The sequence below is a fragment of the Suncus etruscus genome, chromosome 4, assembly GCF_024139225.1.
Source record: "Suncus etruscus isolate mSunEtr1 chromosome 4, mSunEtr1.pri.cur, whole genome shotgun sequence".
Lineage (NCBI taxonomy): Eukaryota > Metazoa > Chordata > Mammalia > Eulipotyphla > Soricidae > Suncus > Suncus etruscus.
Genome location: NC_064851.1, coordinates 159,677,732 through 159,693,810, shown reverse-complemented (window position 1 = coordinate 159,693,810; position 16,079 = coordinate 159,677,732). Strand labels below are relative to the sequence as shown.

General features: G+C 40.8%; 1 protein-coding gene across 1 annotated transcript in view; it reads left to right on the top strand.

The window, feature by feature from the left end:
* Positions 1-2,737, top strand: part of PRDM6 (PR/SET domain 6) — a 125,373-nt gene extending 122,636 nt beyond the window's left edge. Inside the window, exon 7 of the mRNA XM_049771391.1 lies at positions 2,323-2,737. Coding sequence (XP_049627348.1) covers positions 2,323-2,437 — 115 coding nt within the window. The 3' untranslated portion in view covers positions 2,438-2,737. The remainder of the gene's footprint in view (positions 1-2,322) is intronic.
* The last annotated feature ends 13,342 nt before the right edge of the window (positions 2,738-16,079 follow it).

The window sequence follows — 16,079 nt, the reverse complement described above, 5'->3', positions numbered from 1 at the left end:
TTATTTTCATTTAACACAAGATTAGAGAGGCAAAGGCACCTCTGGTAAATTGCCATTCCTCATAATCAAGCCATTCTGCTCTCTTGAAAATTGATTCTAGAGCTGCAAGATTTTGATTTTTTATTTTTTGAAAAGGAATATAATCATTTGAAAGTTTGTCAAAGACTGAAAGGTAGTATATTTTGACACACCAATCCAGTAACTAATCTGTTTTCTAATAAACAATCAGCAATTCACTAACATGTCATCAGCACTTGGTGAACTCAGGAAAGGGGATGAGTTGCCCAAGACGTTAATGAATACACCAAAAATCATTAGCTGATCAATACTTCTGAGTTATTTTCATTGAGCTGATAGGTCTGATACATTAAAGCTGACATTCTACATTTGTCAAGATCACAGTGCAGTTTTTTAACAGTGGAATGGGCTGCTAAAAATATTCCTTGGAAGACAATCTGAGCAACAGAACTTCCGCACCCTGGCTGCAGACTGGAGCTCCAGGACCTTCAGTGTGAGAGTCACACTGCTGCTACCTCCCCACAATCAGAAATCTGCATGACAACCTATCACAGACTTGTGTGTTCCACTTTCTAGGTTGTTTTTCTAGTGGAAGGACTTAAAAGCTGAAAGTGGAAAATGCCCATGAGCTATTGGGGCAAGCAACTCAGGGACACATTCTCAGGGTGGCTTGGTCACAGCCACAGTGTTTAACCATCCTTAGTGATCCTCAGGAGACCTCAGTGAAAAGAATGACAGTTGCCAAGAGAGGCACACTCTTGTCTCCAGAGAGTGGAAGACAGTATGTGAAGGGAGAGACTGAGGAAGTCACCATGCTATCTAACAAGACATGACAGGGAAGTTGGTGTGTCCAGCTTGTAGCTACAGTGTGAGGATAGGTAGGTATCGCCACATACAACCATTATCGTTGTTTGAGTGTGTGTAGATAAAACCACGAGTCAGTACAATTATTTGTGAGAATGTGTGCATGAGTGTATGTGAGCATGTGCAGCTGTACAAACCAGCCAGAAACAGTGTCTGTCAGAGAAAAACCAAAGGCTACCATTACAATTGTGTGTGAATGTGTGAGGACACAACTACCCAGGAACATTTACCACCAGCAGGGAAACCAGAGGCCACCATTACAATTGTATACGTGTATGCATGTGTGTGTGTGTGTGTGTGAGTGTGAGTGAATGTATGTACAAGTGTATACAACCACCCAGGAGCAGTTAATGCCAGCAGGGAAATAGCAGCACTGTGTGTATCTACAACCGTGTGTCCACAACCACACTCAGCAAGCTCGGAGTAGTAACCTTCTGGAAGACTAAAGTGTTGAGCAGCTTCTGGCCATAAGTTAAGCCAGACTCTCCATCACTGTCCGTTTCTGAAGGAGGCTGACGAACCATTCCTCCCATGTGATCTACCTCATGTACTCCATTCCTTCCCGGTGGACAATCACTGCATTACTCCTCTCTGGAGAGATGAATTTCTTTAACAACACAGATGTTCCTAGAGTTCCCACCTACTGTTTTAGTCTCAGTGTGCTGGTCTGTGAATTCCCAGTTTTTGCACCAGGTCGTCATCATTCACCCCCAGCACTGTGGTCCTTAAGAACAGATGGATTCAGGGGCCGGGGAGGTGGTGCTAGAGGTAAGGTGTCTGCCTTGCAAGCGCTAGCCAAGGAAGGACCGTGGTTCGATCCCCCTGAGTCCCATATGGTCTCCCCAAGCCAGGGGCAATTTCTGAGTGCTTAGCCAGGAGTAACCCCTGAGCATCAAACGGGTGTGGCCCCAAAACAAACAAAACAAACAAACAAACAAAAAAAAGAACTGATGGATCCTTCCTCTAGTCCCCTGATGGGGAGACCAGATCTCTCCTTAACTGCTGCGCCCACTCCCAGGCGTTGAATTCCTGATTTTACAGGAGCAGCAGGAGAAATTCTATTTGTCATCCATTTCTCTTTGGAGATTTGGGCGCAGAAAACTGCAGACAAGCCGCCGCTTTGATGGCTCACTCCTCCCTGTCTCTTTTTTGTTCTTTATCTATTTGAAGTGACAGTGATCAGAGCCACAGCGGGACAGGGCTCTCTGGAGAAATCACCTTCCCCCTCCCTATTGACAGATCCCTCTGTTCGGCACCAGATGGGGGCTCAGCTCCAGCGCTGTCCTCTGAGCCTGGAAGGAGCCACCAATTACACCTCTCGAGCTCCTCAAATCTGAAGCCACTTTAGAGTGTCTGTTCTGATTAGGCAGGATGAGAGGCAGCACATCCCCCCGACACGCCCTGCTCCCTGGTCTCAATTTTCTCTCTTGCCTCCACCAGGTGCGAGAGGTGTGAGCGCAGCTTCACGCAGGCCACCCAGCTGAGCCGACACCAGCGGATGCCCAATGAGTGCAAGCCAATCACCGAGAGCCCCGAATCAATCGAAGTGGATTAACGGATTGACTGGTTGGAATTAAACTGCAAGGAAAAGTCATGATTAAATGTCACGGACACTTAAGCAAAACCAAAGATTTCCTCTGAGCAACTCTCAATCAGTCCCAGAAAACCAAAAGCAGTAATAAAATAAGTAAGATGTTAGAAGATATTGATCCCGTGGTGGAAGTCAGACCAGGAAAGAGATTATTTATTTATGACTAGGGATGAGACTTATTTCAGTGAACATCTAACCTGGAATGGCGAACACTTCCAGTGTGACCATGTATTTGCTTTGTTTCTAAAAAGCTTTTTTTTAAAAAAACAAAAACAAAAACAAAAAACCTGTTATTTAATACCAAAGGGAGGATTGAGTGGGCTCCTTTGTCCACCACTGGGACTGAGAATGCACAGTGACTTGTTTCTCGTGGCACCTTTGTTGAGTAGCATGATTCGAGGGGAACCCACTGTACAGCCCTGCTTCCTGCTGTTTTGGTTCAGCTTGGCCTGACTTGGTGGCCTGGCGGAGACCTGGGAATTGAGAACCTTTGAGAGGCCAGCTCAGTCCTCAGCCCCAAAGGCTTCCTTCCATTCCTGGGATTTTCCCATGCTTACTTCTCACACACTTTTCACAAGGCTCCTTCCACCCAGCATTCTGGAACTGATCTAGAAGAGCCTGTAAGAAGAAGAAGAAGAAGAAGAAGAAGGAGAACAAAAGAAAAAGGAGGAGAATAAAATTATTTCAAGGTCCAAATTTCAGGAAGGGAAAAAGGGGGAAGGGAACTTCATTGGTTGGATCAAGATTTCAGGAACCTTTTACAATGTATGGAGCTTCATAATAGGGTCTATTGTTCCAAAGCAGCTAGTGGAAAAATTTTGTTTTCAGTAACATTTTAGCTTAAAAATATGAAAATAAAGTTCTTCAGTACGAGGCTGACTATATAATATATTAGACTGCAAGTAATTTTTGTGGTGTGTCGGCGAACATGTTGACCATGTGAGCAAAAACTGGGCCAAGCTTCATGACTCAATGGTTCTTTGGGGACAATTCCATCTTCTCTCCTCATACAGGGAAGCCCATTTTTATTTCTGATGTGGAGTGAACTCTTACCAACAAAATGTAACCATAGCCTAGGCACAAGAAGCAACAGAGAGCATTTTTTTAAAATTGATTGCCTAGGAAAATAGCCATTTTTATCTGTAGAACTCATCCTCTCTGGCCCTGGATATTTGTCTCTTCTCTATTTGATCCTTTGAAAATTTTGGAGAGACAAGGAAATGAATATGTAACTTTTTCTTGCTGGTTGGTAGGTACTGGTGCTGGGTACAGTTGTAGAAACAGTGGTAGTGTCCTTAGTCACAGTTCATTTTCTCCTCTAGCATCTTTGCTGAGACACAGCACAGTTGACTTTGATGGCCAGTATTGACATAGATATACATTTTTGTCTCATACTTAAGAGCAACCATTTTGTAGATCCTCAGTGGAAGACATAGACTTTTAGTCATCCCTGACAACCAAGAGCTCAGGATGAAGTACTAAAAATCATGGATACAGGGCACAGGTATATGACTATGTTTAATTCTCTAAAAATTCTCTATCCCTTAGTACCTAACTATTGCATTTAAGATAGAGCCACACCAGTTGTATGTTTGCTTCTATCTCAGATGAATCCTTAAGATTGTAGACCCCTAAGAGGAATATGGCAGATTTTAACTTAGGTGGTCAACTTCAAGTCACTCACCTAGAATTGTCTCACTGTCAGTTCTTGTAAACTTCCTTATTACAGAAGTATGAACTGTCTGTGCAATATGGTGATTGATAGTATTCTTTCTGGTAGATTGCAATGTGTTTTGCTTGTGTAGTTCCTTGACCAAAAATCTGGGGACAGTTGCCAACCATTTTTGCCATAGGGAAGGGTACAAAGAAGTATGTAGCTATATCAACCCCAAACTGGAAGAAAGTGGCAAATGGACTACCTGGATGGCCTGCTGATTCATGCATTAAGGTTGAAGCATGTGATTAGAAGTTTTGAAAATGATCCTAAGGGACTCACTTGATATTCATGGTTCTCCTAGTCATTTGTTTTGAGAGAAATTATCTTCACCTCATTTCTCCATAGCACCCCCTTCCCATTCTGTGATTTCCCCACATAGTAAAGGGGAGCTGCTCTTCCTTTGGCATCTCCCTCGAGAGGCTGCCCTGACAGTGGTTCATGCTCTTGAATGGCCTACCCAACTGATCCAAGACCTCTTCATGAAACAGGCCTCTTTCTGCAAATTGGCATGGAGCACTGAAGCAGGGCCACCAGGCCCCAAATACTCTTAATGGCAGTAGATATTGGACTGGGAAGGGATCTTTTCCCCAACAACCCAACAATTGCTTTAACATACTTTCTATTTAAAAATGGGGAAATGAGCCCTGTGGACCTTACAAGTGGGTGGTCCAAAAACTATTATCCAAATGTTTCCCTGCCTCCTTTATATGCAGTTGCCATCATGAAGCTCATTGCAGAAGGAATCAGGTCAGGCTTATTCAAATCGCTTTTAGAAGGGAAGGGGAGTTTCAGATAAAAAAGACTCTAAAATTAGGGTCTAGAGCAAAAGTACAGATGGATAGGGCATTCACCTTACATACAGCAGATCTGGGTTTGATCCCGAACATACCATATGGTTCCCTGAGCTTGCCAGGAATAATTCCTGAGCACGATTGGGTGTGGCCCAAAAATGGAGAGGAAAAAAAAGACCCCAAAATCGAACTGGCACTTGGCTCTTGAGACAGTCCCTCTGAGCTTTTTTGTATACACAGTAATACTTGTTTGTTTAGTTTCAAGAAAAGACTTCTTCTAGCATGTGCTTGTTTGTCTCCCTATGAGTTTAAGCCCAAAGGTGTGACACATTAAAGTTGAGGTGCAGGAAATGATGGGTATTTAATTGTATGCACAATTAAAGCTGTAAAATTTTATCTTGTATGATTTATATAATGTGATTAAATTAGTAAATATTTATTGAATGTCCTTAAGCCTTTTGGGGGCTGGGAGTATGGAGAGATTGTTTTTTCACAACTGAAAAAAAAAGATGCCTCTCTGGGCTCATATTGCTTAGAGTTGTCCTTTGGAAAAATTTCATTCTAGTTCTATATGTAAAGGTTTACAAACATTTTGACCAGCTCATCAACTGCTCTCATTGGTTGATTGGATTATTGTTTTATTCATTCAGATATTTTCTTATAGTTGTTCATCATAGCAGCATTATTTAAGTGACTGTAGGAAAAGAGCTTGTTTTCTTGTCTTCTTAGAAGTGGCTGGCTGTAGTACTGGTTCTAAACTCTGGGCTCTGACCCTTTATGGGATGATGTAACTGAAGGTGGGGTGGGAGATCATGAAAAAGTTGGCAATAGTAAAAAGGTTTCTAAACATGCTGTGGCCAAAAATTAATGTGAAACCAACTCCAAAATAAATTTAGTAAATCCATTGCTAGTGATTCTGGCAATGCCTGGCCCCCAAAGATATTCCCACCGTGGAATATCTTGAGTGAAAAGCCATTGTGAGGTTGCATGTCTTGGTAAAAAGCTCCTATAGTAATGGGAAAGCATTTAAGAAGCCCTGCTTTAGACCATTCTCCTGGAAGTTCCTCAGATTATGCTGCAGCTAAAAACGTAATGGATGTCATGTCAACTCAGCTGGAGACCAGAAGGTAGCAAATTTCAAAGCAAAGCAAGGTATACAACTCGATTGTCTCTGGTTGGCTGGTTGGACTGCAGACTTTTAGCAACTCTCTGAAGAGACCAGGACTAAAAGACTAGAGCCAGGATCTTGGAGAGTTTATGATCCTAATCTCTTGTGATAAAGCAACAAATGGCAACAAGGAGGTGCCGGGGAGGGAGCTCTTTTGGCTCACCCTGACTCTGAGGGTTCTTGCTAGGGCTCTGCCTTGGCCTTGCAACTCTGAGTTGTCTGGGCTGTGACCACCAAAAGACCACTCAGAACTGCTAAGAGCAAAGTCGTCTCTGGCTTCCAAATAACCATGACTTGAGTAAGTCTTGTAAAATATAGTATTGGATCACTTAAACAGTAAAAGTAGCATGATCACTATATTTGTGTTGTATTAATTTTAAAAAGCAGATGAAGGATCTTGTGAATTGGCTCAAGAAGAGAGCCTAGTGCCCCTCACAAAGTAGCTTTCAGAGAGGCTAGGAGCCCCTTCAATGTAAGGGCCCAAGAATGTGTTGCTGCTCAGGTTCTATAGTGTCACGGATTAAAGGGACCATCTCCTTGGTGCTCAAATGCCTCAGAGGGACACACCCAGCAGTGTACAGAGAACACCAGGGCTGCACTCATCATGCTTGGGGGGGTCACATGGTGCCTTGGATGGAATCAGTGGTTTGTCAAATGTAGTCATATACTTATCCCCATATTACCTCTATAGCCCCTTATTTTTCCTTATATGTAGTTAGTGTTTGATATTTAATCAGGTAAATATGAAATTTGATTTTGAAAAAGAAAAATTATGTCATAAAATAGGGTAAACGCTATTGAATAGTATTCCTTACACTGAGCTACAATCATTGTAATTTATATTTGAGAAACTTTGTTGAATCCATTTTTTTTGTTTGTTTGTTTTTGGGCCACACCCGGCAGTGCTCAGGGGTTACTCCTGGCTGTCTGCTCAGAAATAGCACCTGGCAGGCACGAGGGACCATATGGAACACCGATATTCGAACCAACCACCTTTGGTCCTGGATCGGCTGCTTGCAAGGCAAACGCCGCTGTGCTATCTCTCCGGGCCCTGTTAAATCCATTTTAATGGAAAATAAAACATGATCATTTTACATGTGATAAGGTCACTGATAGACAATAATGGTGACTTCGATTGTGCCATTAGTTTCAGGCCCATTAATTCACAGGTAATCTACTTTAATCCTCAGCAATTATCAGACACTTGTTTTTCCTATCTAATTTTCACAGCTGCTCTACCTTCTCTGCAAAACCAGTAACTTTTAAAAAGGAAAAATATTTTCTTACTAGAAGATGCTTCTTGAGATGAAGAGATTTTTGAAATGGACACGGGTAAAGCCTGCTGATAAAATGTGGTTGTCTTATGTTAGCATAGGTTAATATACCCTTCAAGCACATATTATTGTAGTTGGTAGTTGTCATTTGCCATTCTGAGTTTTTCATCTTCAAAGCTATACAGATGGACAGAGGAATACCAAATGCCTCCTTGCTTCCAAGCACTGTTTTTTGTTCTTTTAAACATGCATGTGTTTTGTAAACACAACAAGGGGAGAGAATCAAAGATCTGATTCACATTAGGACACATGACTAAAGGCAGGTCATATTGAACACTGGCCAACGGAGAAAAGCTAGGCTTGAGTACTATTGACCTGTAAACACACTCCTGGATAGGGCTAAGTGGAAAATAATTTATTTTTTTGTTCCGATCACATGCTGAAAAAATAACTTTTTAAGCATTTTAGGAATCACTAGGCAGTGTGTCCATTAATAGTATGCACTCACGTTGTTAGTTTCATGAGCTCAAAAGACAAGAGTGGTCATAGGCTTATTTTGTGAGTGGCACCAATCATGTCTTGATCAATATGAGACACTCACGTTGTTCCATGTTCTCAGTGCAATGGTTGAAAAAGTTGGTTCACAAGATTTCTTCATGAGCCTACCTATTTTGCAGAGCAACTCGTTACCCTGGGATTGAGACCATAGTATGTACTGCTTGTCTCCAAACCAATTCTCACAGGCACTTCTATTTGTCAAGATTAGTGTGTTTCCCCCATCAGTCAAAATGGTAGACTCCAGCTGGTATTTCCTGTTTCCTGCCTTGCAAAATATCCCCCCCCCCCCCTGCCCAAAGCTTGGCACATCATCCTGATTTAAAAAAAAATTTGAAGAGAGACTTCAACAGTTTGGAGGTAGATCTCTGCGGCACAACTCTTTCTGGGTAAGAAGAACCCTGTCACAACACTGCATGTCCAGAGAACTGTCAACTTAGATCTGCTCTAAAAGCTCCTGGTCTCTTGTGGAATCAGATTTGAACATCTTTGAATGATCAGAAACCAAAAAAGCCCAATCTCTGTAAACTTGGTATGTTTTATTTTGTTTTGTTTTGCTTTTTAAGTAGGTAGTAAACATATTTGGGTTTCTCCCAACTTGGAGAAAAGTGGAGGGGAAAAAAAGGCAGACTTATTCTGGAAAGTTGAGTAGTCTGTGAGAGAAGCTTGCCCTGTTCAACATGGTGACTCAGATGTTGAGGAAAAATTTGATTCAGAGCCACAAAAGTTATTTTGGAAATAAAAATGTCTTCAGATGAGTTCAGTGGGTTGGGGGCAACTAACTAGGTGATGTCTCCCAACAGGAGTGTGCTATGATATTTAGATGCTATCAAGGCATAGTGTGAATTTCCTGTTGGTAAATTTACAGTGACACTAAGTGTTTTCACTGCTGTACAAAGATATTCCCCCCTCCAATTTCCACTCAATGAAATGGCAAAGCTCAGCGTTCCATTTCAGTTCTCTTTGGGATTTTTTTGTTTTGTTTTGTTTTGTTTCGTTTTGGGGTCACACCCAGTGGCACTCGGGGATTATTCCTGACTATGCACTCAGAAATCAATCCTGGCAGGCTCAGGGGACCATATGGGATGCCGGGGATTAAACCTGGGTTGGCTGTGTGCAAGACAAATACCCTACCTGCTGTGTTATTGCTCCATCCTGACTCTCTGTAATGTTTCCAACAGTCTAGAGAATGCATCAAAAATCATAGCAAGTATTGAGAGGGGTTCTTGCTCTAAATATTTCTGATAGAACAATATTTATCCTCTCAGTCCAGGGATAGGGTTCAAATGAGAGAGCATTTGTAAGGCACTTATTGTGTACATGTAAGGCCTTCGTGTGATCCCTCAGTACTGCTTGACCCTAGCACTACTGAGATTGGCCCCTGAAACAATAAAAAAAAATGTATCCAGCAATTAGATTAATATGCAATTTGCTTCTGCTTTAACTTTTCTAAAATTGCCTCTTAAAAATAATTACAAAGGACCAATGAGAACACACACAAGCTGTACTTCGGATCAAAATTAGCCAGGATTACATTATACTTAAGTGAAAAACAGGCATGCAGGTAGAGCAATTGACCAAGACATGTAAATCTGTTTCATTGATAAAACATCCCTATAGTGACTTGATCTGCCCTTGGGTTCTGTCTCTCCCAATCACACTGTTCATTTACCCAAGGGCCATCTGTTCCATTCTTGTGAACAGCTTTGGTAGTAGAGAGACAGCTCCCTTCTCCTCTTGGGAAAACATAAGCTAGAACACAGAATGAGAAAGTTTGAGAGGTAGCTAAAATCAGCTCCATGGTATATTCAGAAATATTTGAGATTGCTCTTTTCCTCCTGTCTTCACATGCTCATTTGCTCTACTATGGTGGGCAGAGAGACAAAGACTAAGTATTTCAGGAAAATTTATACGCAGAAACCCAACCATAATTTCTGGGATATGGTAGACTTGATATTTAACCTCTTAACATCTGTAAGACCTAGAAAGAGTGGAAAGCCTTGGCTTTGTGACCCATTCTTCATATCCAGAGCTCTGAAATTCTCCAGGCCGAAAGCTATTTGCCACCTGTTTGATTTCTCTCTTGTTCTGGAGGACAGCTTGGAGATCAAAAGATTGGGAGACTGTAATAGATAAAACCAGAAAATAAAATGGGATAGGTAGGTCACATAGAGTCTTGATAGGCACTGTAAGAACTAGACTGTTTGCTTTGACAGAAGTGAGGGGAAAGCTGGACTGGAGCATAGATGAATATGATGTGACTGAATCATGCTAACTGCTCAATTGAGAATAGATAAAGATGGGCTGAGATGGAGATGAATCTCAATACATGGGAGAGGTGATGCTGTGTTTCACGCAGGTGGTAGATATGAAGACAGCAGAAAGTGGAATCTAAGCTCAGATGGACTGGATGTGAGATGTTAGGAATGACTCCAAGGTATTTTTGTCTAAGCAATATAAGAGAAAGATTTTTGTATAGGAGTTCATTTCTAGTGTTGAATTGCTTCCCTTAGTGCTCCCTTAGAATAAGGATAAAAATGACCACTCAGGCAAAGTAGTGCCCTGGAAAGGTGGATATTCTCATGTGTGGCCAGACATTGCTCTGTCCCATTGTCTGGGAGGGAGAGTTGCTAGCGTTGTTTGAGTAAAGTGAAGCCATGTTCCAAAATAGTTAGTTCTATCCTTCCCTAGTCTCCCTTCCTCTTTCTCACTTTCTTTCTCTCTTTTTTTCTTTCTCTTTCTTTTTCTTTCTTTCTTTCTTTCTTTCTTTCTTTCTTTCTTTCTTTCTTTCTTTCTTTCTTTCTTTCTTTCTTTCTTTCTTTCTTTCTTTCTTTCTTTCTTTCTCTCACTTTCTCTCTTTTTTTCTTTCTCTTTCTTTTTTCTTTCTTTCTTTCTTTCTTTTTCTTTCTTTCTTTCTTTCTTTCTTTCTTTCTTTCTTTCTTTCTTTCTTTCTTCTTTCTTTCTTTCTTTCTTTCTTTCTTTCTTTCTTTCTTTCTTTCTTTCTTTCTTTCTTTCTTATCTCTCTTTATTCTTTCTTATGTCTTTTCTTTTTTCTTTATCTTTCTTGCTATTTATTTTTTCTTTCTTCTTATAGTTTAAAATTTTTATGGTATCATTGTATAAAGTTGCTGTACCACCAAAGAGGTTATGAACTTCCACCCTTGTCCTTATGCCACCTCTAGTCTGATCTTCACACCCACCACCACCACAACACCCTATACATACTGTTTGTTCATCAGGTTTGCAATTTAAGGCCAAAGATTTGTCATAATTCAATGTTTCACACTAGAAATTCATGAAGGAGAAGATCTTCTGGAAATTCACATGAGTCTGAGACATGAGTAAAAATGAACAGAGACAAGGGTTTGGATTCTATTCTGAACAGCCACCACCAAGAACTGTTGATGTGGCTTCATTTGGAAGATCTGCCACCAAAGTTGATGGCGACTCAGTGACAAATTTCGAGAATATTTGTGCCATGTTAAAAATAAAAAATAATTGGAGGTTTTTTTGGTCTAACTAAATATTTCTTAGTGCTTCAGTCTTATATATGAGAAGAAATTTCCCAAGGTTGAAAACAAACCACCAGTTCATAGCCCTGAGCCAATCCGTGAACAGTCTTCCCTTTCTGGGGAGATGGAATTCTTTGAGAATGTGATTGTTCTGCAGAAAAACTTTCAAATATGCATAATTGTGCATAAAATTTCAAAGTGGTTCTAAATTAAAAAATTGGTTCTAAGAACCTTGCATTTGGAATGGTACCTTTTAGTCATCTATTACATCCTCAAAATGGCAAAAAAAAAAAAGTTGAGAACAAGTCTCCTGATAGACAATTAAGACATTTGTATTTTCTTTCTTTTCTATATGAATATTTTGAGTCACAAGACTCAAAATGGTGGGGTGTCATTCTCTCTTTTACATTTTACAAGGGATCTGGGTACCTGCTTCCAAGGCTTCCCACAACCCTCCTCCTGCTCCCACTCCCTGTTTTTGATTTGGTGCAGAGCCCCCAGAGATCCAGAAAAGAGCCAGGTTAAAGCCACAGTGTGTGCTGTTTTATTATTTTATAGGACCAGGTAGAGATTTTCCTCCCCTCTTATCATTAATTATTATTCTCTTCTCCAATCTATGTATATAGAAATTTTGAGTGACTATTAATTATCCTAGTGACAAGAAATACCTATCATTTGATATGTTCGATTAGAGCTGATAAACATTTAAACACAAGAACTCACAACTTAACAAAATGAAATCAATAAGGCAGAATTCTATAAATTTCTCAGTCTTTAGACACACACAGACTATATGAGATACAATTTATTTTATCTTTAAAACCCTTATACTTTCAAGTTTTCTGTACATTTTCTTGTGAGTTTTTAGCATCTTCCATGTATAAAATAAATAAGGTAACCTCCAGAAAATAAATATGGCATTTCCCCTACTGCAGAACCAGTGAATGAGATCTTCCTTTGCAAAAGTTTCGAAAATGTAATTAATGATCTCAAAATCATCCTGTGTTATCTAGGCAGTGCCTAAATCTAGTGATGTGTCCATTTTCTGTTTTGTTTTTTTTTTGGTGGGGGGATCACATCTGCCTGAACTCATGACTTATTCCTGGCTATATACTTAGCGATTACTCCTAGCAAGCCAGGGGACAATATCTGGCTTGAGGTATTGAATCTGGGTCAACTGTGTACAAGGTACTATACTATCACTCTGGCCCTTTTGATGTGTTTTCTAAGAGCCAAAAGCAGAGGAGTTGCCTAGAGTAGAAGACTGTGTGGAGAAAGTTGAAGTGGGCATGATGGATCCATATGGCCAGGCACCCTCAGAGGTACCAGAATTTGAGTAAAAGAAAGTCTCTGAAGAAACTTGGAAAAGTTCATAACCTTTGGACATTTTGATTTCAGGCCCAAGGAGTCTCCAGATCTATAAGAAAATGAAATCTACATTTGTAAGCAAGCATGCTATCATTTGTGTGTCATCCAAAGGAAACCAATATGCCACTTCACTTCAGCAATCATAGTCCCTCTACTCTGGCTCTGCATCTGCTGCCTCAGCATTAGCAAACACTTCTTTAGACATTTGCTGACATTTGTATTTTCAGACTTTAATCTTCTGTCATGTAGAGAATGACAAAAAGCACCAATGTAGTCCAGTCACTTTAGGTGTTTATTTTTAAAGAATTGTTTGTCATCATCTTAAATAACAAACTTTTGGGGCTGGAGAGATAGTACAGAGGGTATGGTGCTTGCCTTGCTTGTGGCTGACCGACGTTTAATACTTGGCATCTCTGTGGTCACTCGAGTGGTGCCAGAAGTAACTACTGAGTGCAGAATCAGAAATAATCCCTGAACATTGCCAGGTGTGGCCCAAAAACAAACAAAAAATTAAATAGCAAACATTCTTTGAAATCATAATTTTTTCATGTGAATGATATGAGTGATTGTGCCTCTACTCTTTCTAGAAAGGTACTCTGGCCTTCAGATGACCTAGTGGAGAGTTTGAATCTTAAATTTCCTTCCTTCATTTCCTTCCTTCCTTCCTTCCTTCCTTCCTTCCTTCCTTACTTCCTTCCTTCCTTCCTTCCTTCCTTCCTTCCTTCCTTCCTTCCTTTTTTCCTTCCTTCCTTCCATCCTTCCTTCTTCCCCCTTCCTCCCTTTCTGCCTTCCTTCCTTCCTCCCCCTTCCTCCTTTTCTGTCTTCCTTCCTTCCTTCCTCCCTTCTTTCCTTCCTCCCTCCCTTCCTTACCCCCTTCCTCTCTCCCTCCCTTCCTTCCTTTTTTCCTTCCTTTCTACACTCCATGTCTTCCACCCTCCTTTTCTTTTTGTTGTCCTCATTGCTATGGTAGTCACTAGGGCTATGATACTTGGTTACAGTGATTCTATCTATTAAACAATACCAGGGAGGCTTTTTAATTTTTTTTTATAATTTTGGAGGGTCTCCCCAACAGTAATTGAAGACATGGTGGTGCTTGACCCAGCTGCTGGCTTTATGCTTAGATATGGTGAGGCTGCTCTGGCCCAGCAGAATTAGGGGTTATCATAGGGCTCCATCAGATGCTGAAGATTGAATTTAGGCCCTTTTATATGCTCTGCCCCTTTGAACTTTCTCCCAGACCCCTATTTATATTTTTTAAAGACTTTAATTCCTACATTTCAGACTGACAACAGCAGGTATTTATGACAATATTCATCTTAGACACAAACCCAGGAGTTAAGAAAAATATTTTTGGTTTCAAATTACAGCAGTGTGGCAGTTTTTAACATGTTGAACCTCTGAATTTCAGTGTCAGAGTTAAAGGTCTGTGGTTTCCTAATCCCCTCTGGTTATTTAGGCTAGGAAAGGTATGGCTTCCTGTTCTGTTGTCCCATTGTTTAGTGGTTTTGAAATATATCCAGAAACACATCACTGATATTTTTCTCCAACAAATGATAGAAAAGGATAGAATATCCAAAAAATTCTTGGCAGTTTGACACTTGCATTCCATTTTTGTCTTATTAAGAAATTATGGGTTTTGATGCAAAAACCACGACATCTTAGACATCAGAGGTGTCTCAAACTGCAGAGCTCAGTACAAACAGTTTATGGAAATGCAGTCCACCAAGTTTAGGTACATTAAAACATGCATCTTTCAAGAAAACACCTAAGTGTTGGAGACACTTCATGAACCCTAGTCTTTTCACGGGTCTAAATTAATTTCCTTTGCCCTGTGAGCTTGGGTCATTGAAGAGGCACCATAGCTCAAATATGGCTGACTTTGACTTATTGGCTAGCAGAGAGTGGGAGAAGTGACTGGGTCTGCTGTGAGAACAGCCCTTGAAAAGTTTGACATCTTTCCATTTAACTCTGGCATCACTGGGATCACCTACCAAGCTCACCTTCCAGAGGAGAGGCCATCATAATTGGATCCAGTGGCCCAGGCGTACCAGCAGTTCCTTAGATTACCCCCCCCCCCCCCGTGATGGCTAATCTTTTAGAGCCCGAGTGCCCAAACTGCCGCACAATGCCGGGTCCTCCCAATGGCCAGTCTGGCCCTGTTGCCAGGTGAGCTGCAAAGCAGACACCGGCACACTCGACTCCTGCACCGCATATCTTAATTGCGGACCCCTTCCTGCATGCCAGCTGCAAGGCCTTTGTGTAACACTGTTGGCACGCGTGCCATAGGTTTGCCATCGAGGCTAGACTGTGTGTGAGTCTAATCAAATTCCTCAGATAGCCAACAAAATGGCCAGATGGTTCCAGTGATATGAGCAAGACTTGGTGCCCAAGATTCTGTGATTCTAAGATTCATGCCCCAATGATCATCAGAGTAGCAAGGTACATCAGGAATGGAGACTCATAGTGCTTATACTATGGCAATGGCTTATACCCTATTGCCATTATACATGTAGGCAGCTTGGAAAAATTATCAGGGGGCTGGTTGTGAGTTGATGGTTTGTACAAGCTTTCTTATATTATTTAACATTTAATGAACACTTGGAAGCGTATTTGATCTTCCTCTGCTGTTTGTGAAGAAGCTGGATTGATGCTTATTGAATACTTATTAATAATTGAGTTCTTATTGTACCCTTCTTAGTATGCACCTCAATTGGCACGTTTGTTTGCTTTAGGGCTGTCTGTGCTCAGGACTTACTTCTAGCTCTGTGCGTAAGGATCTATCTTGACTGCTCAGGGATCAAATTCAGTGGTGGGGACCAAACCAGGGTGTGTAAGGCAAGCACATTAACGTCTACTCTAGACTATCTATCAAGCCCTCATTTTTTTATTTATAGAAAGTACATTCCCTCAACTAAAAATATCTTCTCTTGCAGTGTCAGTCCTCAGCATGACTAAAAACAAATTTTATCATACATTTCACCCTCGTCTATGTACTTGTATCTATTCCATCCCCAGCGGGGCTCTTGTCCAATAGCAGAGTGAGTATCTGTGAGCATCTATTTTATTGAGTCATTCATTGAGTAAAGACAAGCATTTATATAGCAGATGTATGAACCAGAAGTTGTCCTAAATGTTTTTATTTTAATTTTTTATTTAAATTCATAGTTATAAGGTTATTCGCAATACATTTTTTTCCTTAAAGAAAGTTGTTCATGATTGAA